The sequence below is a fragment of the Trichomycterus rosablanca genome, chromosome 3, assembly GCF_030014385.1.
Source record: "Trichomycterus rosablanca isolate fTriRos1 chromosome 3, fTriRos1.hap1, whole genome shotgun sequence".
NCBI classification, from domain to species: domain Eukaryota; kingdom Metazoa; phylum Chordata; class Actinopteri; order Siluriformes; family Trichomycteridae; genus Trichomycterus; species Trichomycterus rosablanca.
In genome coordinates, this window is record NC_085990.1 from 4,899,909 (window position 1) to 4,926,320 (window position 26,412).

Below are 26,412 nucleotides of genomic sequence, written 5' to 3' on the forward strand. Positions count from 1 at the left end.
AAAGGTTAACTTTCACAACAATAGTATTTCACAATTTTATTTACACATAATAATCCAGCTATTAATATTAATATACAAATCTACATATAAATATTCACACAACTAGTTTACATATGTACATACACATTACACTTACATATACATTATATACTTTGTCCTGACGATAACCATGCTAGATTTATTTTCCCAATGTAATTGTTTACCTATTCATATCACATATTGCAATGATCTTCTGCTTGCACCATCCTGTTCTGGCTGCAGATGACACCTCCGACCCACCCCACCAAATGTGTGAAGTAGCAGCCAGCTAGCGGTTAGGCCTCACGCAGAGATTTAGGCCTCACACGGAAAACCCACAGAAACAACCAAATGTGTCTGTTGGACACCCAGCCAGGAGATCCGATGCCCTGGTGTGCTGAGGCATTAGAACACTGTGCAACTCGAGCCCCCACCTCACCCATTAGATACTCTGATACACTGCATGTACAACAAAACTAAATGTTGGTGGCATCAGACCTCGCTGTACTCGCCCTCATGACTGGCTTGCTGGAGCTCCACTCCAGTCAGTGTGTGTTCAAACCAGTCTACTGATCTTTCATCACTCTCCAAATACTCCAGCGTCTCATCTTCATTATTGTACCAGCTAGGCCAGTCCACGTTCACACCCACTGGAGTGTCAGGTCTAAAGATAAAGAGCAACAGAATTAATAACTGGAATGACAAATTTATTTTAGAATGTTTATGTGAGCTGGTAATAATCTACATCATTTAAAAAGTAAGTGATAATGTAAAGAGTTACATTTAGCTGCTGTAAAATAGAGTCATATAAATCACATAAAAACATCCATTATACAGTATTTAAAAAGAAGAACACACATAAATGCTATTTTACATTATGATTTTAAAAAATGTTGGTAAATGTTGGTGCTAGAGATCACCATGGATCCTGTGGACCTGAATCTAATCTTGGTGTTCGGTCACCAGTAGTGAAAAGTTTGTGTACTATCACAAACAAAGCTTATCTGAACATCATTTCCCCTCAGCAGTTCCCCTGCACCCCCCGATGGCCCAGGCGTACATTTCTTAGATAAAATCTGAAGATATCTTTATATAAATATGTTGCAGAGTTGATTTGCTTGACGCAGCACAAAAAAGTAATTCTGTGTGGGTAGTTCAGCACAGTAAGATCACGATAACACAAAATGAAACCACAGTCTTCATTTAACATGCTAATATCTCTCCTTTCACACTCATTTATTTCCTATGGAACAAACACCATCCACTGAGCAGAACATTTCATATTTTAGTCATAATTCCACTTGGTCAAATTAAGTAAAGAGTTTACATTTTCAACAGAAATTCAACAAGTGAAATGTGCAAAGTAAGAAAGAACAAGCAGTGCAGGGACAATTGCTCAAAAGATAGTGTTTGTTTCTGTATTTAAACATGTATCCTCAATTAAATGGATTAATATACCACAACAGTTTACTATAAAATCAATAAAATTCATATCTACATTCATGTCTACATGAGAGTAAAAATGAAAAGTTAAAATATTAAATATTAATATAAAGACAGGTGTTGATCTTCTTATTTCATTTTCCACATAAATTTTTGTGTAATTTACAAAAGATATTAAACATATCTACTGATTAAATGTATAAAGGATATCTCCCCCCTTACAACAACAAACTAGAGAGATGCATTTCCTGAAGAAAATGCGAGTGTGATTGCAGCAATGGCGGGTGAGCTGGTGTGCGTGCCCAAAAACTGTATTTAAGTCGCGGTGTAATTAATGGGCTGTACGATTTAGAATTGGAACAGCGTTTATACCTCAAACTTTCATAAAAAAATGGAAGTGATTACAAACCCCATTTTCAGAAAAGTTGGGACATTTAAAAACTAGAATCTATGATTTGTTATTTCCCTTAAATCTTCTTTGAACTGATAAAAGTACAAATAAATGACTGTTTGCTTGAGGATAATATTTTGGCTAATGAAGAATCCATTAAAGGTTCAGTCTTAGCAAGAAAATATAAGTTGGTAAATATTAATGTAGAGGTGTCAATTTTCTTATTTTATTTTCCACATTGATTTTTGTGTGATTTACAAAAGATATTAATCATAATTCAATATCATTAGTTGGGACATTTTAAAACTAGAATCTGTGATTTGTTAATTCCCTTGAACCTTTATTTAACTGACAAAAGTACAAAAAAATGACCTAATATTTTGGCTAATGGATCTATTAAAGGCTCAGTCTTTGTAAGCAAAGATGAGTCGTGGCTCACCATTTTGTGCTTAACTTTGAGAGAGAATCAGTTCATATGGAACATTTGTCAATGCAAAATTGCAAATGAGTTTGGTCTTTTACCATCTACTGATGATGATATTGTGAAAGGATGAAAGGAATCTGAAATCCACTGTTGAATATGTGTGACCTTAGAGCCATCAGACGTCATTTTGTGAGAGACCATCAAGCTGCTGTGATAAATATAACCACATGGGCTTGGGATTACTTTGGAAAACCTTTGTCTTTTAACACAGTCTACCACTGCATCAAGAAATGCAATCTATTAAGCAAACAGAAATCAAGTGAATTCTTTCAGAATTTAGAGAAATCTATTTTCCATCTACTAGTGCAATGTTTCTTTGCCACCACCACCATGTTTAATACCCCATTGGTCATTGTACACCACAGCGCCTCTGGCCTTTTCCTGCCTTTTAAAGATAGTTAAGCTTATGCTGTGACCAGCATATAGTTGTTGGGTGTTTATATGTTTTTAAAAAGCAGAATTAACACAGACTGACGATTCACATTGACAGTTCTTGACAAAGCCTCAGATGACTCATTAAAGCTCTGAGACTTCATAACTGGAAGTGCCCAAACTTTTGCTTACCACTGCAATAAAAGTGTAATTAAATAAGACATTTTTTTCTTACCTTTCCACATCCTCGATCTCAGTGTCATCCACGCTGATTTCCATCTCTATGTCCGAAAAAAAGATTCTTCTTGCTGTGAACAGCTCCATCTCCTCTCCCTCTGACTCCTGTTCTGTGTCAGTGAGTGATGGTGATGGAATAGGATGGACGATTACAGGGGTTTGAACAGGCTCCTGTTTTTGTTTTAATAATTCACGCTTCTTTTCTCGCTTTAGAGCCCTCATCAGAGAGCCTTGCAAAGGGGAGAGAGACAGGTCAGGGTCAAATCCCTGTCCAGTTGAAGGACTGAGCATGCTCAGTGATGCGGTGTGAGCGTTAGATACAGAGCCATTGATCTGCGTTTTTGTTTCTTTGAGCAGTTCTGTATTAGAGGGAGTCTGTGGGTCTGGTGATGTCGTCTCAGTCAGATCATTCCAGAAACCCCTTCCGTTCTGCTTTAAGGAGCCCAGCTTGAGAACTACAGCGTCCTGCAGCTTGGAAGAAGAATCAGAGAATCTGCCATGGCTGTGAGGCACATCACAATCTGAGCTTGTGGAGGATGTTCTGTTGGATCGGGACGTTGAGAATCCGTTCCTACTTGACGTTCTCATGGTGCTCTGATTTGAACCAAAGGGCTGAGCGCTCATGGGACGCTTCCTTGGTAACCTGGATGATCTTACTGCCCTGCTAAATGCCTGCGGTTCACTGGGAGCTGTGGTTTCATCACTGTCTTGGAAGAACCAGGAATCGTTCCACAAGTCAGTGACAGGTGATAATGGTGACTTGCAGAGTAAACTACCATCAACAGGTTCTTCTGGCACATATTTGGTAAGTGATGAGAAGTCGTTTTGTGAAGTATCACTGGAATTTTTGCGCGACTTTGGTACATGATTCCACGTCACCCGTCGTTCAAGTCTCTGACTGCCCGAAACGTCACTTTCCTCCATGAGTTCACTTTCACTTTCCAGACTTTCTTCATGATTTTGTGCTGCTTCACTATTTAATTCTTCCTTATTTGTTTGCAGCAAATGTCCATCATCTAATCTGTTTTCTTTTGTTCTTTTAAAGTCTGGTGGTTTCTCTGAGGAAATCGATTTGGACTCTTCTTGTAGGATTTCTTCTGTATTCCGTAAAGTCTCCAAGGTTTCCTGAAAGTCAGAATCAGTGAGAATATTGATGGTTTCAAAGCCATTATATAATAATTATTATGAATTATCATTATTCCTCTTTTTGAGTTATACAGTAGACCCTTGAGTTACGAACAGTTTACCATACAATCATTTTGGGTCCTTACACAGTGTTTTAAAGACCCCGTCCACATATTTCGGTCATCCCGCCCTAGCAGAACCGTGTCTGCTGCAGGCACTGCCAATTATGCCCGCTAGATGGCGCACAGTCGACCGGTGGCAATGCCGAGTTTCGAACCGAGGAGTTCAGAATCTCGGCGCTTTTGTGATAACGTAATATCCTGAGCGCTTAGCCTGGGTTTCTAAAAAAGCTAATTTGGGAACCATTTACCTCCACCAATCAAGACACAAAGGGTTTACCTGCTTTAAAATTTATTTTAGTTCCTAAAAGCATTAGATAAGTAAATATTGTAAGAATTTTTTGTTGTTTGATGTTGGACTTCAAAAGATGTAAAACTTTAATGGTAGATGAAAATAAGCACAATGCATTTGTGTTTAATCACCGCTGTCATTGATGAGTACTTTATTACACCCCTAATTCTTCACATGCTTTATTAATACACTGGACTGTTTACCATTTGGAGAATATGTGAACCTTCTCACACAGTGACTACAAGGATCAAACCCAGGTGCCCAGGTGTTGCTGTCACCCACACTACCAATTGCGTCATGTTTAGAACATGACTGCCATTACAACCATCATTTTAATTTCTATCATAGCAACTGTCATCTCTCTTTTTTCTTTTTTTGCATTTTCTCAATTTTCCTCCCAATCTAGTCGTATCCAATTGCCCTATTGCATTATGCTTCCTCTCTACTGATGCTGATCCCCACTGCTGATTGAGGAGAGCGAAACACACGGCCACACACCCCCTCTGACACTTGTGCAGTAGCCGACTGCATCTTTTCACCTACACGAGTTGAGTTCATATGTGGATCAGCTTTGTGTACAGAGAGCCACACCCTGATCAGCATTATCAATCAGCCAGCAGAGGTCGTAATTGCATCAGTTATGAGAAAGTCCCTATCCGGTTTTTCCCTCCCTGTATGAAAAACAAGCCAATTGTTGTTCATATAGCCGCCCAGCCCAGCCGGATGGCAGAGATGAGTTTCGAACCGTCGAGTTCGAAATGTCAGCGCTGGTGTGCTAGCGCCACCTGAGCGGCACACTTGAATAACTTTAAACAATAAGATCAACTTGCTTTTTTCATCACCTCCCATCATTTGTTCTCCCTGTGTCTACATTTTTTATGGACTACAGTTTTCTCACACCACCCAAAAACATACATTAAATAGTTAGACTACTTTGCCCTGAGGTGTGAATAAGGGAATGTGACATGACATGTGTTGCCTCTCAGCAGACTGGCACCATATACAGAGTATACTTATGCTTTGCAGTGTATCTGTGTGGTGCCCTTAAAAATATTTTAAACATGAAATGTGTTCATTTTTATATCTGAACATATTAAATATGAACTGAACCATTAAACTAGTCAGGCACATCTTATCAGCTGAAGCCCCTGATTTTAAACCCATTCACTTTGATACTGTAGTTCACTTTACAATGCACCAACAGTGAAGCTTTGTGGACTGCGTGTTCTTACCTGGGCTTGGCGGATAAAAGAGATCCAGGCTGTACAGCTCTCAGGACTGGGGGCAGTGACACTATACACACTGACAGCACAGCCCAGATCACTCATCTCGACCAACAGAAAGGAGACTAAACGTCAGAGACAGAGAGGCATCAAAAATAGTTAAGTACATACTAGTCACAGTTGATTTGTATGAACATCTGGATTAGGTTACAGACCAAGACTAAGTCATTTTTAGATATTGTTGCTGTTGTGTGTTAACAAAGTAATCCAATTAAATATATAAATACACCGATCAACCATATCATTAAAACCACCTCCTTGTTTCTACACTCACTGTCCATTTTATCAGCTCCACTTACCATATAGAAGCACTTTGTAGTTCTACAATTACTGACTGTAGTCCATCTGTTTCTCTACATACTTTTTTAGCCTGCTTTCAATGGTTCTTCAATGGTCAGGACCCCCACAGGACCACTACAGAACAGGTATTATTTAGGTGGTGGATCATTCTCAGCACTGCAGTGACACTGAGATGGTGGTGGTGTGTTAGTGTGTGTTGTGCTGGTATGAGTGGATCAGACACAGCAGCGCTGCTGGAGTTTTTAAATACCTCACTGTCACTGCTGGACTGAGAATAGTCCACCAACCAAAAAAATATCCAGCCAACAGCGCCCCATGGGCAGCATCCTGTGACCACTGATGAAGGTCTAGAAGATGACCAACTCAACATCGTCCCTGACTTTACAGCTACAAGGTGGACCAACTAGGTAGGAGTGTCTAATAGAGTGGACAGTGAGTGGGCACGGTATTTAAAAACTTCAGCAGCGCTGCTGTGTCTGATCCACTCATACCAGCACAACACACACTAACACACCACCACCATGTCAGTGTCACTGCAGTGCTGAGAATGATCCACCACCTAAATAATACCTGCTCTGTGGTGGTCATGTGGGGGTCCTGACCATTGAAGAACAGTGAGTGAGTGTCAATAATATGAAATGTGATGTAACACAGTGGTACCTCTGAGCGTGTTGCATTATTTCTTTATATTTACAAAATACAATTAAACTAGTGTTGTGCTCAGGTGCTGAGCGGTGCTATCGTTTGATCGGGCATCGACATTACTGACATGATGACTGTGGAAGGAAGGGATGGATTGCCGTCCTCTCCAGTGTGTTACTGCATTGTGCCTAGTGATTCTGACAGAAAAAATTTAAATGATCAGTGGAAACACTGAAAACCTTCAAGAGAATCTACAAATCACAGACTGTTGTTTTCACTGCATTGTATAAAATGCCACATGTTTTCCGGAAACATGGTTTGTAGATTAGATTAAACGCCTGTGAGATGATAAGTGTAAGCACAATGTCATAGGCGTGAAGAAATAGATGCGCGTTTTGATGAAAGCTCTGATAACGACAGCTCCTTTTATCAGATGTTGAAATAGTAAGTCAGATGAGAAGGCTTCAACTCATGCAGCATGGCATAACAAATAAATAAATGCTTTTTTTTATTTCAAGTCAATTTCAAGAGCTATTTGATGTTTTAAATAATACTGAGTGAGTCACATTGATGTTAACACTAATGGATTATTTTTCTTCTGCAGATAGACGTGCACCATGGGTGACAAATTAACACTAGATCAAAGAAGAGGTTGCAAGCTTGATGGAAGGTTGAGACTGTCCTATAAATCATCTTACACATATGAAGTATGTTTTGTGAATAAATGGTTTCCACCATTCAAGTGTTAACATAATTTCACCCTGTATACCCTGTATACTGAAATAAAAATGAGGCATTTTTTTACAGATGAAAACGTTTGCATTCGTGCATGCTGGGATTTACCCCGGGGTTTATAATAAATTTCCACTCATTAAAGTTAGCCTACATAAACATACAAAAATGTGCACCAAATCCATCCAGCTCTCATGAATGATTCATTCATTCAGTTTTAAAATGGCTTTATCCTTATTTAGGTCATGGTTCTGCAGGAGGTAAATACATCGTGAATGGGGGGTGCTTTTTTGTCAGAATGTACCTTTCTCACACCCATTCTCTCCTGTGATTACATCTAGAGGAAATTTGGAATAGCCAATTCACCTACTGTCAAGTCTTCCCATGCGGAAATGTAATATATGACATATATGCCCCTATATCAGTAAGGTGATATATTATTATAACATACATGCATCCTCTGGATATATGTAATATACACCGATCAGGCATAACATTAAAACCACCTACTTGTTTCTACACTCACTGTCCATTTCATCAGCTCCACTTACCATATAGAAGCACTTTGTAGTTCTACAATTACTGACTGTGGTCCAACTGTTTCTCTACATACCTTTTTAGCCTGCTTTCACCCTGTTCTTCAATTATCAGGACCCCCACAGGACCACCACAGAGCAGGTATTATTTGGGTGGTGGATCATTCTCAGCCCTGCAGTGACACTGACATGGTGGTGGTGTGTTAGTGTGTGTTGTGCTGGTATGAGTGGATCAGACACAGCAGCGCTGCTGGAGTTTTTAAACACATCACTGTCCTTGCTGGACTGAGAATAGTTCACCAACCAAAAATATCCAGCCAACAGCGCCCCGTGGGCAGCGTCCTGTGACCACTGATGAAGGTCTAGAAGATGACCAACTCAAACAGCAGCAATAGATGAGCGATCGTCTCTGACTTTACATCTACAAGGTGTCTTAAAGGAGTGTCTAATAGAGTGGACAGTGAGTGGACACGGTATTTAAAAACGCCGTCAGCACTGCTGTGTCTGATCCACTCATACCAGCACAACACACACTAACACACCACCATCATGTCAGTGTCACTGCAGTGCTGAGAATGATCCACCACCCAAATAATACCTGCTCTGTGGGGGTCCTGACCATTAAAGAACAGCATGAAAGGGGGCTAACAAAGCATGTAGAGAAACAGATGGACTACAGTTGTAGAACTACAAAGTGCTTCTATATGGTAAGTGGAGCTGATAAAATGGACAGTGAGTGTAGAAAAAAGGAGGTGGTTTTAATGTTATGGCTGATCGGTGTATAGGATAACTTTTTATATAGTATTATATGTTGTATCCATGTATGTTTGCATATATATATTTAATTTATTCATGCAATTTTATTAAAATAACATATAAAAAAGGCTGTATGCCAATGTATGATTTTTCTTATTTTCAGGCATTCATGTAGATGTTTTATATTTAAATGTTGTGTAATATCTACATTTACATTTTCAGCATTTAGCAGATGCCTTTATCCAAAGCGACTTACACAGTGAGCGGAACACAATGAGCAATTTAGAGTTAAGGGTCTTGCTCAGGGACCCAACAGTGACAACTTGGTGGTGGCGGGGCTTGAACCGGCAACCTTCTGTTTACTAGTCCAGTACCTTAACCATTGAGCTATCACTGCCCTATCTACATATATTAAAGATATATGAAAACAGCTTATTTCAGTGTAAACACCAGACCTTAACAATTAACGCTGTATTTGGAAAGGAAAACACATAACACATTTCTACAGAAAATAGGTGTGGATACAGAAAGGTGTGGATCGAAGCTAGGAGCTAAAATATGCGTTATGCCACACTGTGCCAGTAGAAAACAACAACAATAATAATAATAATCATCATCGTCATCATCACCATCATTATTATTATTACATTTTGAAGGCACAGTGCCACTTACAGAAGTGTAAGTGCAACATGAATCCGGTTCTCCCTGTATCTAATTAGGTTTTTTTGGGTACTATGATCTCTTTCCACCCTTCAGAGACATAGCAGAAGATGGACTGGATATTCTAAATTGCCTTAAGATGTAGGTAAGTAAAAAAAATGTGACTGTTTGTACTCAATGACGGGTTGTGTCCCTGTCCTAATACATTTAAAAAAATTATTAATTCATACAAACTTCATCAAGTTTTATATTTGGTTTAAAGATTCATGAAGACAGTTTTGATTGTGCTGAAACAATCTTGGTAACTCGACATATATTTTAGTGTAATGTAAAATAATGGGGTTGTTTTTGACACTTATACACTGAAAATAACACATTAGCCATAATAATTAACTTCAGTGTTCCTGTGTCGTTCTTTTAGTACATTAATCCACGTTAAGCTTTATTTTAACGTTTTAAACTCGGAAAAGCTGATTCTCACAATTTCTTAACCCTTCATTGCATCGTATAGCGAATTTGCAACAAATTAAAAAATCGACGTTCTGCCGACATCTATTGATGAGATTGTGAAGCTGTGAGTGTAGCAGAGGTGCTGGCTGACCTACTTTACGTCTCACTCATGTTTCTGTACCATAGATGGCGTACAAATCGAGAATACATCCTTTCGTTCTTACGTTCCGGCTAATGGCTGTGTACATGCTGTTCAGTGAATTAGGCCGTGCCATAGAGTGAAAAATTTAGCAGGTAAGCTTTCCGAAAAAATCCCAGGTGAAGCTACAGGTATGTAGTTCTTATCAGTCGCATAAGCGTACACAATAATCGTACGCTGCATCCTTATGGTTATGTTATTTATTTGTAGCACATTCGCAACAATGTGCGATAAGTTTGGCTCCTCATGCCGAAAAAGGAAAACTTGTTTATTCACCTGGGAGATGGTGCGATAGCTGCTTTTTTGGACATCCCAAGCGACGGCAAAGACTAACTGTGTGGTGATGACGATGACGATCTGTGGGCTCCCGACGGAACCAGTAGTGATTCAGAAGAATTAGAGAGTGATAATGATGCCAATAGTGACTCTGTTGCCGCCTCTCAAGCAGTTTCAAGACAAGACTTGGTACTGCATACCACCAGTAATTGGACATCAACAGATGAGCAAATGAAATTTCTTGTTCACAATGAAGAGTATCTTATTTCCATATTGTTTCCTTAAAAATGCCAGAATGCATGATGTACATACAACATATGACTATTTTGCAAATGAATTATGTTGCATATATGCTACAAATTAAAAATCTCGTTTTTTAAAAAGCTGAATTAGAAAATTATTTTTTTTACTACTTTTCTGTGTATTCAGTGTCTATAACAAACAACAAATATTTTTTCCACGGAGGAAAAAAAATCATGCAATGAAGGGTTAAGCTGAATTCTGAACAATGCGGCTGTTGAAATTAAATAAATAATTTTTTAAGGCGGAACACGTCGAATTTAAGGAAAATGTTGAGTTTAAGGGGACAGATTTCTCCACAAAGGGTGTCGAGTTTCAAATATTTCGACTTTAGGGGACGTCGGGTTACAAGGTAGCACTGTATATTAAAGTTTTCTGAAGGTGCATTTCATTTGCGTGGAAACATCTATGAAACACACCCATGGGTGCGAACATCATGCAATTCAAAGTTCCTGAGAAGAACCTGATAATCGAGTTAATTACTGGCGTCAGAACATTAAAATGCAGGACACCACATATAATTAACTTATCACGATATGTAGGGGCAGAACATGTCATGGTTCTAATATTCAGAGGGCAGTGAGCACCAGTGTTTAGGGCTGGGAAGGGGGGTGTAATCTATATACAGTGGAGCAGATCTCCAGGAACATTATTTGTGATCTTTGTAAAATTACATTTTGATTAGATTTAACAACAAAGGGAGTTACATCTAACAAATTTGGATTAAGAAAATGACCTTTAATCATGCCATTTATTTCCACCTAGAGGCATTTTCCATGATCATGGGAGGTGTTTTCTGACTGCCTCACTTAGAGTTAATAGAATAATTGTCAGGCAAAACATATTAAAAACTTCAGTAATTATTTAAAGACTTTAAAGCATTTATGTATCCAAGCTGAGACTTATTTGGCATGGCAGTGTATAATAAAAACATTTTACCTACAGCTGGATCCACAGTGGTTCATTATAAACAGAAGAGAATCATTTAATAAAAAGAGCCAATTTTATGAACAATTTCTATTGTCGTTCTAATGTACACAGATCAAGCATAACATTATGACCACCTCTCTAATATTGTGTTGGTCCCCCTTCTGCTGCCAAAACAGCCCTGACCCATCGAGGCATGGACTCCACTAGACCCCTGAAGGTGTGCTGTGGTATCTGGCACCAAGATGTCAGCAGCAGATCCTTTAACTCTTGTAAGTTGTGAGGTCGGGCCTCCATGGATCGGACTTGTTTGTCCAGCACATCCCACTTTATCACTGTTCCTTCCTTGGACCACTTTTGATAGATACTGACCACTGCAGACCGGGAACACCCCACAAGAGCTGCAATTTTGGAGATGCTCTGACCCAGTCATCTAGCCGTCACAATTTGGCCCTCGTCAAACTCGCTCAGATCCTCACGCTCACCCATTTTTCCTGATTTTGACATCAACTTTAAGGATAAAATGTTCACTTGCTGCCTAATATATCCCCCCCACTAACAGGTGCCGTGATGAAGAGATAATCAGTGTTATTCACTTCACCTGTCAGTGCTCATAATGTTATGCCTCGTCGGTGTATATGAAACATAATTTAATATTAAAATGAAAGTCAGTATTGAAGAAGTCAACAAACAAATGTGTTTGATGTTCTTTTTAAAGCCACCGCTCAAACAGACGTGTATTCATCACATTTTCTTTCCCACAGGTCTAATAAAACATTAGGGTGGGACCTGGGTGGTGCTGGAATTGGAGGGGTGGAGGTGTTGAGGGGTGAGATGTCCATTATGAACATTATTTTTAGCATTCAAAATCTAAAATATCTCAAATATTTTAGCATCAAGTCATTAATCGTTAATGTGTATTTAAACATACTATGAACATTATGGTGTACACGAGCAGACATTTCATTATGACCACTGACAGATGAAGTGAATAACACTGATTATCTCTTCATCACGGCACCTGTTAATGGGGGGGATATATTAGGCAGCAAGTGAACATTTTATCCTCAAAGTTGATGTTAGAAGCAGGAAAAATGGGTGAGCGTGAGGATCTGAGCGAGTTTGACAAGGGCCAAATTGTGATGGCTAGACAACTGGGTCATAGCATCTCTAAAACTGCAGCTCTTGTGGGGTGTTCCCGGTCTGCAGTGGTCAGTATCTATCAAAAGTGGTCCAAGGAAGGAACAGTGGTAAACCGGTGACAGGGTCATGGGCGGCCAAGGCTCATTGATGCACGTGGGAAACGAAGGCTGGCCCGTGTGGTCTGATCCAACAGACGAGCTACTGTAGCCAGCAGGCAGAGCTGAGATTCGATACGATGTATTCGAGATCCCAGCTCTGGATCCAGTGTGTGTTTTTACCGCTGCGCAACCTGAGTGGCCATGATTTTTGGTTTTATCCCTTCACATCCATACATTTGTTTTACAATAATGCACCATCACAGGTACCATAAGCAAAAAAAATTGCTTAAATACCAATTAAAAAATACTTACAGCCATCTTTGAGTGGGACACACCGTACTCTCTCCAAGGACAGTGGGGGGCGCACGACCTTCTGCTTCTCCGATTTTTTATGGCTTTTGGTGAGCAGCAAAACGTCCGTAAACAGCAGCATCACCACCTCCAGCTGCAGTCACACCAAAAAAGGCCTTAATAAAGCATAACTGAACTATTTGTGAAAGTTTAACTACACGGCTGAATGTATGTAGACACCCCTTCCTAATTATTTAGGTGAATGCAATGCTCTGCTGGCTGCCTCATCCCTGTTCTGACTGGGGAGAGCCACAGACAAGCACGAACCCCCTCAGACACATGTGCACTGGACACTTTTTTTCACGTACCAGTGGAGGTCTCTCTTAGACACATTAGTGCCTGTTAGACTCCCGGCCTGGTTCCTCTGGGAACTGAACTCAAGAACTTAAGCTCCCAGTGGTCATGGGCTAGGACATAAGACTACTGCACTAATGTACACTGATCAGCCATAACATTAAAACCACCTCCTTGTTTCTACACTCACTGTCCATTTTACCTCCACTCCACTTACCATATAGAAGCACTTTGTAGTTCTACAATTACTGACTGTAGTCCATCTGTTTCTCTGCATGCTTTGTTATCCCCCCCACAATGGTCAGGACCCCCACAGGACCTCCTCAGAGCAGGTATTATTTAGCACTGCAGTGACACTGACATGGTGGTGGTGTGTTAGTGTGTGTTGTGCTGGTATGAGTGGATCAGACACAGCAGTGCTGATGGAGTGACCTCACTGTCACTGCTGGATTGAGAATAGTCCACCAACCAAAAATATCCAGCCAGCAGCGCCCCATGGGCAGCGTCCTGTGAGCGATCGTCTACAAGGTGGACCAACTAGGTAGGAGTGTCTAATAGAGTGGACAGTGAGTGGACACGGTATTTAAAAACTCCAGCAGCACTGCTGTGTCTGATCCACTCATACCAGCACAACACACACTAACACACCACCACCATGTCAGTGTCACTGCAGTGCTGAGAATCATCCACCACCTAAGTAATACCTGCTCTGTGGTGGTCCTGTGGTGGTCCTAACCATTGATAAACAAAGCATGCAGAGGAACAGATGGACTACAGTCAGTAATTGTAGAACTACAAAGTGCTTCTATATGGTAAGTGGAGCTGATAAAATAAGACAGTGAGTGTAGAAACAAGGAGGTGGTTTTAATATTATGGCTGATCAAACATTCCTATAAAAGTGGAGACAGTTGTAGCCACAATAATATTGACCCTGGTTATGGAATGAGATGTCCAACAGGCTCATGTTTGGGTGTCATCACACATTTGGCCATATAATTTATTACAAACATTTATTATTAGGATTTATGCACACATTGCTTACCTTACTGTCCTTACTGCCTCTAACCTTTAGGGTCTCCCCCAATATTAGTTTCCGTACGACATTGGGTCCTGTCCCACGTACGGCGCTTGTTAAATCGAAGCGACAGGACTCCTGTATATACTGGGAGGCGAACAAGTAAAGTCAGTAAAGTTGTTCGAACAGACAGTTAAAACAGTCACTGGTTATTTGTACTTACATTGTCTATTTCTTCATTTAATCCCACCATCTCATACCCCTCTATCCTTTGGGAAAGAGCAACGAGGGCAAACCTATCGTCCCTGATTTGGAGGTAGTTGTTAATGCTTTCCAGAAACTGACTGACACTGTCATGCTAAAGGAGGGAGACACAACATGTTAATGTACATCTAATCAGCTGACAGTTCACAAATTAGTGTTAGCATATTTATACATAATGAATTAATCCTGATCAGGGCACAGAATGAACAGTAGGGCAGGATTGTATCCCGGACACAGTGCCAGACCATTGCAGACCACCAAATACTTTCCTAGTCACTTAAACTAACTAACTAGCCACCAGTGAAACTGAACTTATAACCAAAATAAAACAATAAACTTATCAAACAGTGAACAAGCCAAACATGTCTCACCATGCAGTTAAGCGCAGACTGCGTTTGAGAGTCTTGTGTTGACTTCAGGATGGCCTTCAAAAGTAGTGGGTACTTTGTAATCCTCTGGTGGGGTTTCGCCTGCATGTCGCCCATCCGCATTCGCCCGCAGTAGGGGTGAGACTCTACCCACTAGATGTGGACATCAGAAATAGGAAAATTAAAAAATAAAACACACACATGCGTATTTTACCATGTAGTTCTTAGATTCAGTCAAGATATTTCAATAAACAACAAATCACCTGGTTAACTAAATAATTACATAGAAAACATGAGTTGTTTATGTACATCAAACATTGGTGCCTCTTGTATTCAAAGAATGACAGGGACAGCGAAGTGTTACACTGAGCCAGTCATATACAAGACATCCATACATAACCTGCAATACTACTGATTTTCATGATATTTTCAGTTCTGTTTAGTTAGAAGTCTTTTTTTTTTTTAAATACAGTGGTAATTCAACGTCCCCTAAATTCAAAATCTTTGAAACTCATCACTCTTCATGGAGAAATGTGTACCCTTAACTCGACGTTTACCTTAAACTCAGCGTGTTCAAAACTCAACTTTTTATTTATATATTTATTTATTTAATTTGAAATTAACAATGAACAGCCGCTTTGTTTGGCACTTGGCTGGAGCGGTGTGGTAGGACGTCATCAAAGTGTGAATATGAGATGAATCTGCATTTGTGTTGAATAACCGTCAGATTCAGTCTGAAAGCTCCACATGTATCTGTGTTTATCTGGATTTTTCTCCTGTTTCACTTTTAAACTTAAACTTAAAGGTTTTGAGAAATTGTAAGAATCAGCTTTTTTTGGAGAGACTAAAATGCTTAGCATTAAAAAAAGTTAACGTGAATTATTGTATTTAAAAAACACAGAAACATATATATATATTAGGGCTGTCGAAGTTAACGCGATAATAACGCATTAACGCGATTTCAATTTAACGCGATTAAAAAAAATAGTGCCGTTAACGCAAATTCTAGTTCATGTTGAGACTTGACTGGTAGAACAAACGTTTTAATGTCGGACTTGCCACCGTTTTTCATTTGCGGTTTGTTATCATAATGTAACCGAGCGTTGTAGGGATGCACTTTCTTAATAAAGAAATAAATACATGCTATATTCACAAGTTGTCGGGAGCAGAACACTTTTTTTTAACTTATTCTGTTACGGTACCAAATACCGGAAAGCTGAGTCAAGCACGTTAGTCCATGAACTATGGAAGCCCAAAAGGGTCAAAACACACTCACTTCGTGTAGAAACGTCCATCAAACCATTGTCACAATACAACCACAGAAAAGTCTGTTACAATAACTACGCCTTATCCCACCTAAAGCACCGCTGATCTACAATGTTTGCTGATGGAGAAATTTTAACCTACAATCTGACATTTACTGCCTAGTATGTGAGTAAATAAAACTCCCTTACAGTTTTCTCTTGTCCCAGCAGTTTTTAACATAAGTACATATAGCATAAAATGTGTTCACCATTTTAATTGTAACATTTCACTTAAAAATCCTTGTTTTCTATAACATTTACACAGATTTTTTTTAATGTGATTAATCGCGATTAACTATATGAAATTCTGAGATTAATCGCGATTAAAATTTTTAATCGTTTGACAGCCCTAATATATATATATATATATATATATATATATATATATATATATATATATATATATATATATATATATATTAGGGCTGTCGTTAATTAACGCGATTAACGCGTTAAAATTTTAATCGCGATTAAAAAAATTATTCAAGATAAACATTTTTAATCTAACTATTTATATTTGGCATATACATGTGTGTACATGTATTTCAGATGAATTAGGATGTAAAGCGCATGAACTGTCCGATGATAAACTACTTTTAGCGGTTTTCACTTTTTTTACGTGTTGATGAAAAGATGAATGAAATCACGCGATCTTTGTAACGAGTATTCCCATTTCCTGCTAGAGCTGTCCATCAAAACCGCGTAGCTCCGCCTCCTCCCCCTCCGGTAAAAAGTGAAACTCTGCGTGATGTTTCATCTCTACAGTTTATTCTATCACATGGTTATAAACATGGTTTATATTTGTGATGTTTGTAGTTTTCTAAAAACACATTCGTATCTGATATTTATATGGACTAAGCGTTTACATGGACTGTTTTAATTAACACTTTTTTTATATAGCTACAGTCAATTACTTATAGATAATGTTTACTAACTTGACTGTTTCAGGTATTTATAGATGTTTAAATGGTAATTTAGAACAGTATTTCCCAGTATTCTTTCTGCACAAACACAGTATTAAAGGGTTTTCTTAATAGATCTATGAAATAATCATATCTGTGTTTTGATGCTTTATTGATGCCTTATATTAGATCAAAACATTATGGTTGGTGCACCTGTTTTCAGTGTCAGGGTCATGAACAGGAAAAGATCCTCACTTTTGTCAGATAATGTGCTTTCTACAATGAATTTAGATTTAATAATTGTATCATATTTTATGAATGTTTTATTGGTAAATACATTCTTGCAATAACAATGTGCATAACTGTTCAATGTGCATAGGCTGTCACATGATTAAAAATTTTAATCGAGATTAATTTTGTTCTTTAATCGCGATTAATCTCGATTAAAAATTTTAATCGTGTGACAGCCCTAATATATATATATATATATATATATATATATACATATAACGTCTTTTACAGTCAACACCACTCCCAGAACCAACTGACGTTAAGTTTTAAGGTACTGCTGTACATGCAAGAACTACTGGTAAATGTTCGAATTTAGTAAACATGTTTATTCACAAAAACTGAGGTAAACAGTGAACAGTATGTAACATAACTATGACCTTGTAATATGTTATGCCCTGTTGGTTTATGCTTGAATGTTAAATAGTCAACATTATAATAGTATACTACTTAAATAGTTTAATAGCTTATGGTTTAATATTTATCTGCATTAAATAACATGTTTTTAGCAGGTACAATGGTTTATTTGCAATTGTTTTAACAATTATCTTAACAAATTAAAGAATTCAGGAAACACTAATAATGTGCTTTCTTTATTTTTTAATTAAAATTACTAAATATTATTTTGACAAAAATAACTGTCCTTTTTTTTTTTTCTTGAAAAATTCAACCTTGCATCTTGTACATAAGCGCTGCAGTCAGTGATTGTGAAGTTTCATAAGTACAGTGTTTATTTCATTATTAGTTTAAGCTTTTTAGTTATTTTTAGCTTTCAATCAAGCTATTCCCTTATGACTTAAATAAAAACCATTTATATTTTATTGTAATAACTCTGATCTGTAAAGCCACTTTCAATCATTAAATGTAGTCCCTTATAGTGGGAGCACCAAGATTACATCTACAGTGTATCACAAAAGTGAGTACACCCCTCACATTTCTGCAAATATTTCATTATATCTTTTCATGGGACAACACTATAGACATGAAACTTGGATATAACTTAGAGTAGTCAGTGTACAGCTTGTATAGCAGTGTAGATTTACTGTCTTCTGAAAATAACTCAACACACAGCCATTAATGTCTAAATAGCTGGCAACATAAGTGAGTACACCCCACAGTGAACATGTCCAAATTGTGCCCAAATGTGTCGTTGTCCCTCCCTGGTGTCGTGTGTCAAGGTCCCAGGTGTGAATGGGGAGCAGGGCTGTTAAATTTGGTGTTTTGGGTACAATTCTCTCATACTGGCCACTGGATATTCAACATGGCACCTCATGGCAAAGAACTCTCTGAGGATGTGAGAAATAGAATTGTTGCTCTCCACAAAGATGGCCTGGGCTATAAGAAGATTGCTAACACCCTGAAACTGAGCTACAGCATGGTGGCCAAGGTCATACAGCGGTTTTCCAGGACAGGTTCCACTCGGAACAGGCTTCGCCAGGGTCGACCAAAGAAGTTGAGTCCACGTGTTCGGCGTCATATCCAGAGGTTGGCTTTAAAAAATAGACACATGAGTGCTGCCAGCATTGCTGCAGAGGTTGAAGACGTGGGAGGTCAGCCTGTCAGTGCTCAGACCATACGCCGCACACTGCATCAACTCGGTCTGCATGGTCGTCATCCCAGAAGGAAGCTGACGCACAAGAAAGCCCGCAAACAGTTTGCTGAAGACAAGCAGTCCAAGAACATGGATTACTGGAATGCCCTGTGGTCTGACGAGACCAAGATAAACTTGTTTGGCTCAGATGGTGTCCAGCATGTGTGGCGGCGCCCTGGTGAGAAGTACCAAGACAACTGTATCTTGCCTACAGTCAAGCATGGTGGTGGTAGCATCATGGTCTTGGGCTGCATGAGTGTTGCTGGCACTGGGGAGCTGCAGTTCATTGAGGGAAACATGAATTCCAACATGTACTGTGACATTCTGAAACAGAGCATGATCCCCTCCCTTCGAAAACTCATGGCAGTTTTCCAACAGGATAACGACCCCAAACACAACCTCCAAGATGACAACTGCCTTGCTGAGGAAGCTGAAGGTAAAGGTGATGGACTAAACCCAATTGAGCACCTGTGGCGCATCCTCAAGTGGAAGGTGGAGGAGTTCAAGGTGTCTAACATCCACCAGCTCCGTGATGTCATCATGGAGGAGTGGAAGAGGATTCCAGTAGCAACCTGTGCAGCTCTGGTGAATTCCATGCCCAGGAGGGTTAAGGCAGTGCTGGATAATAATGGTGGTCACACAAAATATTGACACTTTGGGCACAATTTGGACATGTTCACTGTGGGGTGTACTCACTTATGTTGCAGCTATTTAGACATTAATGGCTGTGTGTTGAGTTATTTTCAGAAGACAGTAAATCTACACTGCTATACAAGTTGTACACTGACTACTCTAAGTTATATCCAAGTTTTATTTCTATAGTGTTGTCCCATGAAAAGATATAATAAAATATTTGCAGAAATGTGAGGGGTGTACTCACTTTTGTGATACACTGTATATGGACACAGACAGAACATGCCAAACATTCCAGATGCCAAACACGATAAGCCACGCTGCCTAGGCTGTAATTTAAGCAGCAGTGATTTGAGCATTGGTGACAGATTAAAAGCTGTAGGAGTCATTGTTGTGTGTTTGATCTTAAACACAAATGGCTCGTTGCACAACATCATGCTCACTCGTTCCCAGCCAGCTGACCTGGTCCAACCTAGAACTCAAGTCATGCAGACGTCTTTTCTTGTTTCAACTGGTTTTAAAGGCATTAGTTCTAGTTTTACTTTAATTAAATTATAATGTAATTGTGTCTTCAAATTAAATGCTGGTATTTAATTTTAGCTACTTTCTCACATTTTTTTAAATGGTGACACATTTGGATGGTGACAAATAAAAGTACAAAAACAACAAAACAACAACAAAAGGAACAGCTTCAGTGTACACACACTAAAACTGTACTGGAATGGTGGAGCACCAATTTTTCACTGGGTTGTTGGTGGTTTGGTACAAATTTTACACAGAGTTCAATTAATACCCACCAAGCCAGACAAAACAACTGCGAGCCATTCCTATATTAGTTCAAGCATTCAGGCATGTCCCCTTTTATTGGCCACAAATCCAGTAACCCGCTTGTTAGGAATGTTATAGTTGTATCTGAGAATATAACTTATATTCTTATATAAGACATATCTGTGCAAAGTATTTTTGCATATCAACCCCACTGTATTATTCCTCTCTATGTTGTCACTCTCTGTAGTTTTCTGTTTTGTTAGGTATATAATACTTATATATAAAACCCCTGCTGTAAATGTGTATTATATAATATGTGTGCATAATACTAAAAACTGGCCACTCTATTTTAGACCTTTTCAATTCAAATGACTACTTTTATGTTCTGGAAAAAAAATACATCATCTGAAATCATGTTCCAATTTAGTCCACAAAACAATCTAATATTTTTATATTCTTACTTACTATTAGCATCAGGACTTAAATATAATATAAATAAAAATATAAAACATGTAGGTGAGGTAGGTGTGGGATTCTAATGTAGGTTTATTTAGTTTGCAGTACCTGTAGAAAAACACTGAAGTGCAGGTTTGTTTCCAGCTGTGTGCGCGTGAATTCCATATTTTTTTCCTGCATCCAACAATAATCCGAATATGCAGTGAAACGCTTAGAAAACTATAAGAGAAAACAGAGGATAGTCAGAGAATTCAAATGAATAAAAAATAATTAATTGTTTATTTATAATGGTAAGTGCACGATTGGCATTATGAGATGTTCATGGTTGGGCAGAAATGGAACGCAAGTAAAAAATATGTATGTAGAATACAACAATAAAGTCTAAAACACTTTTAAATAATATAAAATGAATTATAATAATTATAATTATTTGCACCCACACAAATTTGTTTCTGTCAGATCTTCCAACTTATTCCAACTTTAACAGGAAGATGACACAAGTATAACAACCTATAAATATCGCCCATGTGAAATAATTCATTTCACTCCCTTAACCTAGTAATAGGTTGTGCCACCCTGGTAGTAAAATCTGCAATCAAAAGATTGTGATAACCATAATTGTTTTAATTCTGCTACACTGGAGGGTTTTTGAACATGAACTGCCCAGTTAAGATTTAGCCACAGCATCTTTAACATACAACATACTGAAAGACCGATCTCACCCTGGACATCATCTGTTCGACCTGCTGCCCTCTGGAAATCGTTTTAGGGTCATCACATCCCAGACAAACACACTTAAAACAGTTTTTACCCCAAGGCCATACGGGAACACACACTTCAAAAACACACACTGACAACTGGCTCTTATAAAACACTACACAAGTGAACTGAACAATCACAACACAAGTAACTGGACTCCTTTAAAAACACAGCACAATGTTCCACTCTAATCTGTCCATATTTATATGTATTATGCTACTCAAGGCATGTGCAATACCCCACTGCTACCTTACTGATGCTTTCAACTATCATCTATTGTCTTTTCTTACAATTATAGTTTCTTAGTCTTTATTCTTTATATTTAAGATTTTTAGGCACACATCTCTGTGTATGTATTGTGTATATGTATATACTTGTTCCTATGTTTACTTATTGTATGTGAAAGTGCCCTTGGATTGCTACTCAACTTCGTTGTACACTCTGCAATAAAGCTTCTTATTTTACCTTATCTTATCTTTATAGGAGATGTGGCTTGTAAAATTTAACCCAACTGTCAATTAACTGGTTGATTTAGTAGCTAAGGGGACAATTATTTTTTCACATTGTGTCTGGTATGGCTGAACAGCATTTTTATCTAAGTAAATGTAATCATCATTTAAGAAGAGCACTTTGTGTTTACTTGGGCTATCTGTGTCTAATATTAAAATTAGTTTTATGATCTGAATTATAAAAATTCAGAAATATGCAACAACAGAAGAAATTAGGAAGGGTGCAAATACTTCTTCACAACTGTATGTATTCTAACACTGAATACAACAGTCAGTGTATTCAGTATTAACACCCACATTAAAGTATTCTGCCCAACCACGAAGAGTCGTTTTAGTTTACTATACCCGCAAAAATCCTGACTTGAGCATTAAGGGGTCAAAAGGGTGTCCGGTCAGTCTGGTACTCAGCAACATTGGGTAGAGCACATCCTGCCAGAACAGCTGATGTGCCTGGAGGATGGACGGTAGGTGACAAAAGAGCTGGGCAGAGGTAATCTAAAATTATAAAAAGAATGAATTAAGTCAGAACTGGGCCGCTCTTACACACCCACACAAAAACCACACTCGGAATAAAGCAGATTTCCATCTCGTCAACAGAAATATTTATTACTTATAGAGTTTCCACGGTGACAATTGTGGTATATAAACAATGAGCTGAATGAGACTGAAGGTTTGTACAGACCTCATTAAGGAAGCCTTCTTGATGAACATAATCCAGAGCACCAAGAATAAGCTGGAAAGGTCAAGGATGCTTTGTTAGCACAAGCTGATTATCAAATCAAATTAAATATTTTTACTGTCACGTCACATTAACACAGGTGTAAAAGGTGAGTGAAAATCTTAGGTGCATAGTCCCTCACAGTTATGATACACACTAAATACAAAAAATATACACATTAACCTACATAAACTTGCACCATCTGTTCGATATATACAGGTATTGTTTAGATGGTGTTTATGTACAGATGTAGAAAAACTGAAATGGGAATGAGAAATATAAATATATAAAATTTATATAATAATTATTATATAGTCCAGATGTACAGGTATTGTACAAGATATGAATTTACATAGTATGTGTACAGGTGTGGTGGATATCAAGTGAATAAAGTGCAGAGTGCAGACTGGGTTGTATGGGGTGTGTGTGGTGTGGATTGTCTATGGAGATCACTGTACTGATGATAAGGAGTGTGGTTGTCCATTACTGTTAAACAGCCTGATGGCCCGGGGGAAGAAGCTGTCCAAACCGACTGGTTCTGCACATGGTGCTCCTGTACCTGTTGCAGCTTGGTAGCTGCGAGAATAGGCAGTGGCTCGGGTGGATTAACTGTATGGTTTAGTGTTTTCACTGCCCTAACTCTTTGGTAACTGCTTGACTTTTTCCTATCTTACACCTAATTCCACTGGCCTGAACTGCAATGTACAGTAGTTGTCATTGTCATTTCCCCAAGCATGCCCGGCCAGTGGGTGGATAATCCATAAGCCATTGCTGCTAGCCCATACCTATTAACAATGCAAACAACATCTACAAAAGTGTGTCCTCCCTGTGTCTATCTATCTATCTATCTATCTATCTATCTATCTATCTATCTATCTATCTATCTATCTATCTATCTATCTATCTATACAGTATGTACGTACTGTATATATATAGATATATATGCTGCCTTGCCTTTTAGTTATTTATTGAGATTTCTGTGCAGGTGTAACATTTTTGCTGGATGTATAAAGGGTAATCCTGGTTAAACCAATGGTGGGTCTGGGTCCTTTCTGTGTGTGGTTTGCATGTTCTCCCTGCATCTGCATAGGTTTCCCCTGGGAGCTTCGGTTTCCTCCCACAGTCAAAAGACGTGCAAGTGAGGTAAACTGAAGATACAAAATTGGCCGTAATGGTGTTTGACACTGAACTTGAATTGATGAATCATGGGTAACCTGTAACTACCAGGTCATGAATGGAACCAAAGAGTAAACTTTGGTTGAGTTTGACAAAAAGTGACTTTAAAATCCTAATAAATAAATAAATTCCGATCAGGGTCACGGTTGTTTCAGTTTCATCTGGAAACACTTGGTGTCAATCCATCAAAGGACAACACAAACTCACACATTCACTCAGTTATACCAAGGGGCAATTTAAAATTGGCAACCCACCCTCTGCATGTTTAGGATCTGTGGGAATTTGTGCCTATTTAGTCAAAACATCATTCATATACAGTATGTTTGTGCACTGATGTTAGTCAAATTCAGTAGCGAGCTTTTCTTCATGTCTTTATAGACCTTAGTTTGTGCACAGGTGCACAGTTAAGCAAGAGCAAGAAAGGGCCTTCCCTAAACTGTTGCTGCAAAGCTGGAAGCATGTCATTTTCTTTATCTCTATTTCCTCGGCTGCTCCCGTTAGGAGTTAGCAGTTTTTACGCCGGATGACCTTCCTGACACAACCCTCCCTATTTATCTGGGTTTGGGACCGACACTACAATGCACTGGTTCATGCATCCTAGCAGCCAGGTATCTATAGGACAATTCAGTGTCTCCAATTAACCTGGGCGCATGTTTTTGGACTGTGGGAGGAAACCGAAGCACCTGGAGGAAACTCAAACAGACACGGGGAGAACATGCAAACTCCACACAGAAAGGACCCGGACCGCCCCACCTGGGGATCGAACCCAGGACCTTCTTGCTGTGAGGCGACAGTGCTACCCACTAAGCCACCGTGCCACCCATATCATTTTCGTTATATAACCTATTAATTACACCTGTAAGATAATTAAAAGCGGTGTCCCGATACTTTTGTCCATGTAGTGTATTTCTGAATTTGGAATTGTAGGTAGCAGAACCTTAATAACTTACCTTAATGATGATGGTGAGTTGGTTAATGTAGACCAGCTCAGTGTGGAGCAGTTCCCACAGCGCCTCCTGCTGGTGCCTCTGCTTTTTTGTCATTGACTAGAGAAAATAATGGAGTTAAACTATGATTAAGAAGGTTTTCAGATTGTATGTTGATATACACAATCATACTACAGTGAAGTTGTATTAAACACAACAATGTTACATCTAAAAATGTATGAAAAAATGACCACAAAGGCCATAACATTCCTTCTGTAAATGTCTTGGTATTTCTACAAATCCATAATGCCATGCAAACGGTCAGTTTGAGCAGCAGAAAACACCCCCACATAATCACTGAGCTACATCCATGCTTGTCCATGGACACAAACCAGTGATCCATCTGGTCAGACTGTTCCAGTTTTTATTCTTTACTTAATACACTTGTGTCCTGGAATTCTGCAGGTCTATCAAAAGTCATGAAGTCCTTGTTTGTTAGGTGATCTTCTCGAGGCTACATTGGGCTTTTTCTTTGTTGTCCTGATGAGATTGCTAAGGCATCTAAACCAATCTTTTGCCTTTCTGCCATGGCTTCAAGTTTGGAACTTGCGGAAAATACTCAATCCCCCCAGTGGTGTCTGTAGGGAGGTTCAAGGTCTTGAAAATCTTCTTACATTTACATTTTTGGCATTTAGCAGACGCTCTTATCCAGAGCGACTTACAGAAGTGCTTTCATAGTAAACATTATCTCACTCTAGTTTAAGTAAAACAACAGTCCAAGAACACAAATCTGCTAAAACTTGTTAGAACCAAAGTGTTTTTTTGTTTGTTTTGTTTTTTTAAAGAAATGAAAAAGAGCTTTAGTAAGTACAAGTCAGCTTAAGTGCTTAGTAAAAAAGGTGGGTTTTTAATCGTTTTTTAAAGACAGCAAGACTGATGTTCGGACAGACAGGGGAAGTTCGTTCCACCACTTGGGTGCTGGTACAGAGAAGAGCCTTGATGCTTGTCTTCCCCTAGTCCTGGGTGAAGGATCAAGTCGAGCGACTTATACATTTACATTTTCGGCATTTAGTAGACACCTTTGTCCAAAGCAACTTACAGTACAGTGACAGTATACAGCTTGAGCAATTGAGGGTTAAGGGCCTTGCTCAAGGGCCCAACAGCAGCTACCTGGCATTAGTGGGGCTGGAACCAGCGACCTTCTGATTACTAGTCCAGTATCTTAACCACTAGGCTACAACTGTCCTCAAGGTAATCAGTTTAAGCTCTAACACATTTACATTTTCGGCATTTAGCGGACGCTTTTT

At 38.8% G+C, this 26,412-nt stretch overlaps 1 protein-coding gene across 1 annotated transcript in view; it reads right to left on the minus strand.

Moving 5' to 3' along the window:
• Positions 1-510: 510 nt before the first annotated feature.
• The window catches only part of plekhg6 (pleckstrin homology domain containing, family G (with RhoGef domain) member 6), a 31,585-nt gene continuing 5,683 nt past the window's right edge, over positions 511-26,412 (minus strand). The window contains exons 4-14 of the mRNA XM_062991571.1: positions 25,130-25,225; positions 22,968-23,018; positions 22,631-22,780; positions 21,126-21,236; positions 15,079-15,228; positions 14,667-14,801; positions 14,471-14,590; positions 13,096-13,228; positions 5,714-5,829; positions 2,944-4,070; positions 511-682 (exon numbers count right to left, since the gene is read on the minus strand). Of these exons, the coding sequence (XP_062847641.1) occupies positions 511-682; positions 2,944-4,070; positions 5,714-5,829; positions 13,096-13,228; positions 14,471-14,590; positions 14,667-14,801; positions 15,079-15,228; positions 21,126-21,236; positions 22,631-22,780; positions 22,968-23,018; positions 25,130-25,225 (2,361 nt within the window). The remainder of the gene's footprint in view (positions 683-2,943; positions 4,071-5,713; positions 5,830-13,095; positions 13,229-14,470; positions 14,591-14,666; positions 14,802-15,078; positions 15,229-21,125; positions 21,237-22,630; positions 22,781-22,967; positions 23,019-25,129; positions 25,226-26,412) is intronic.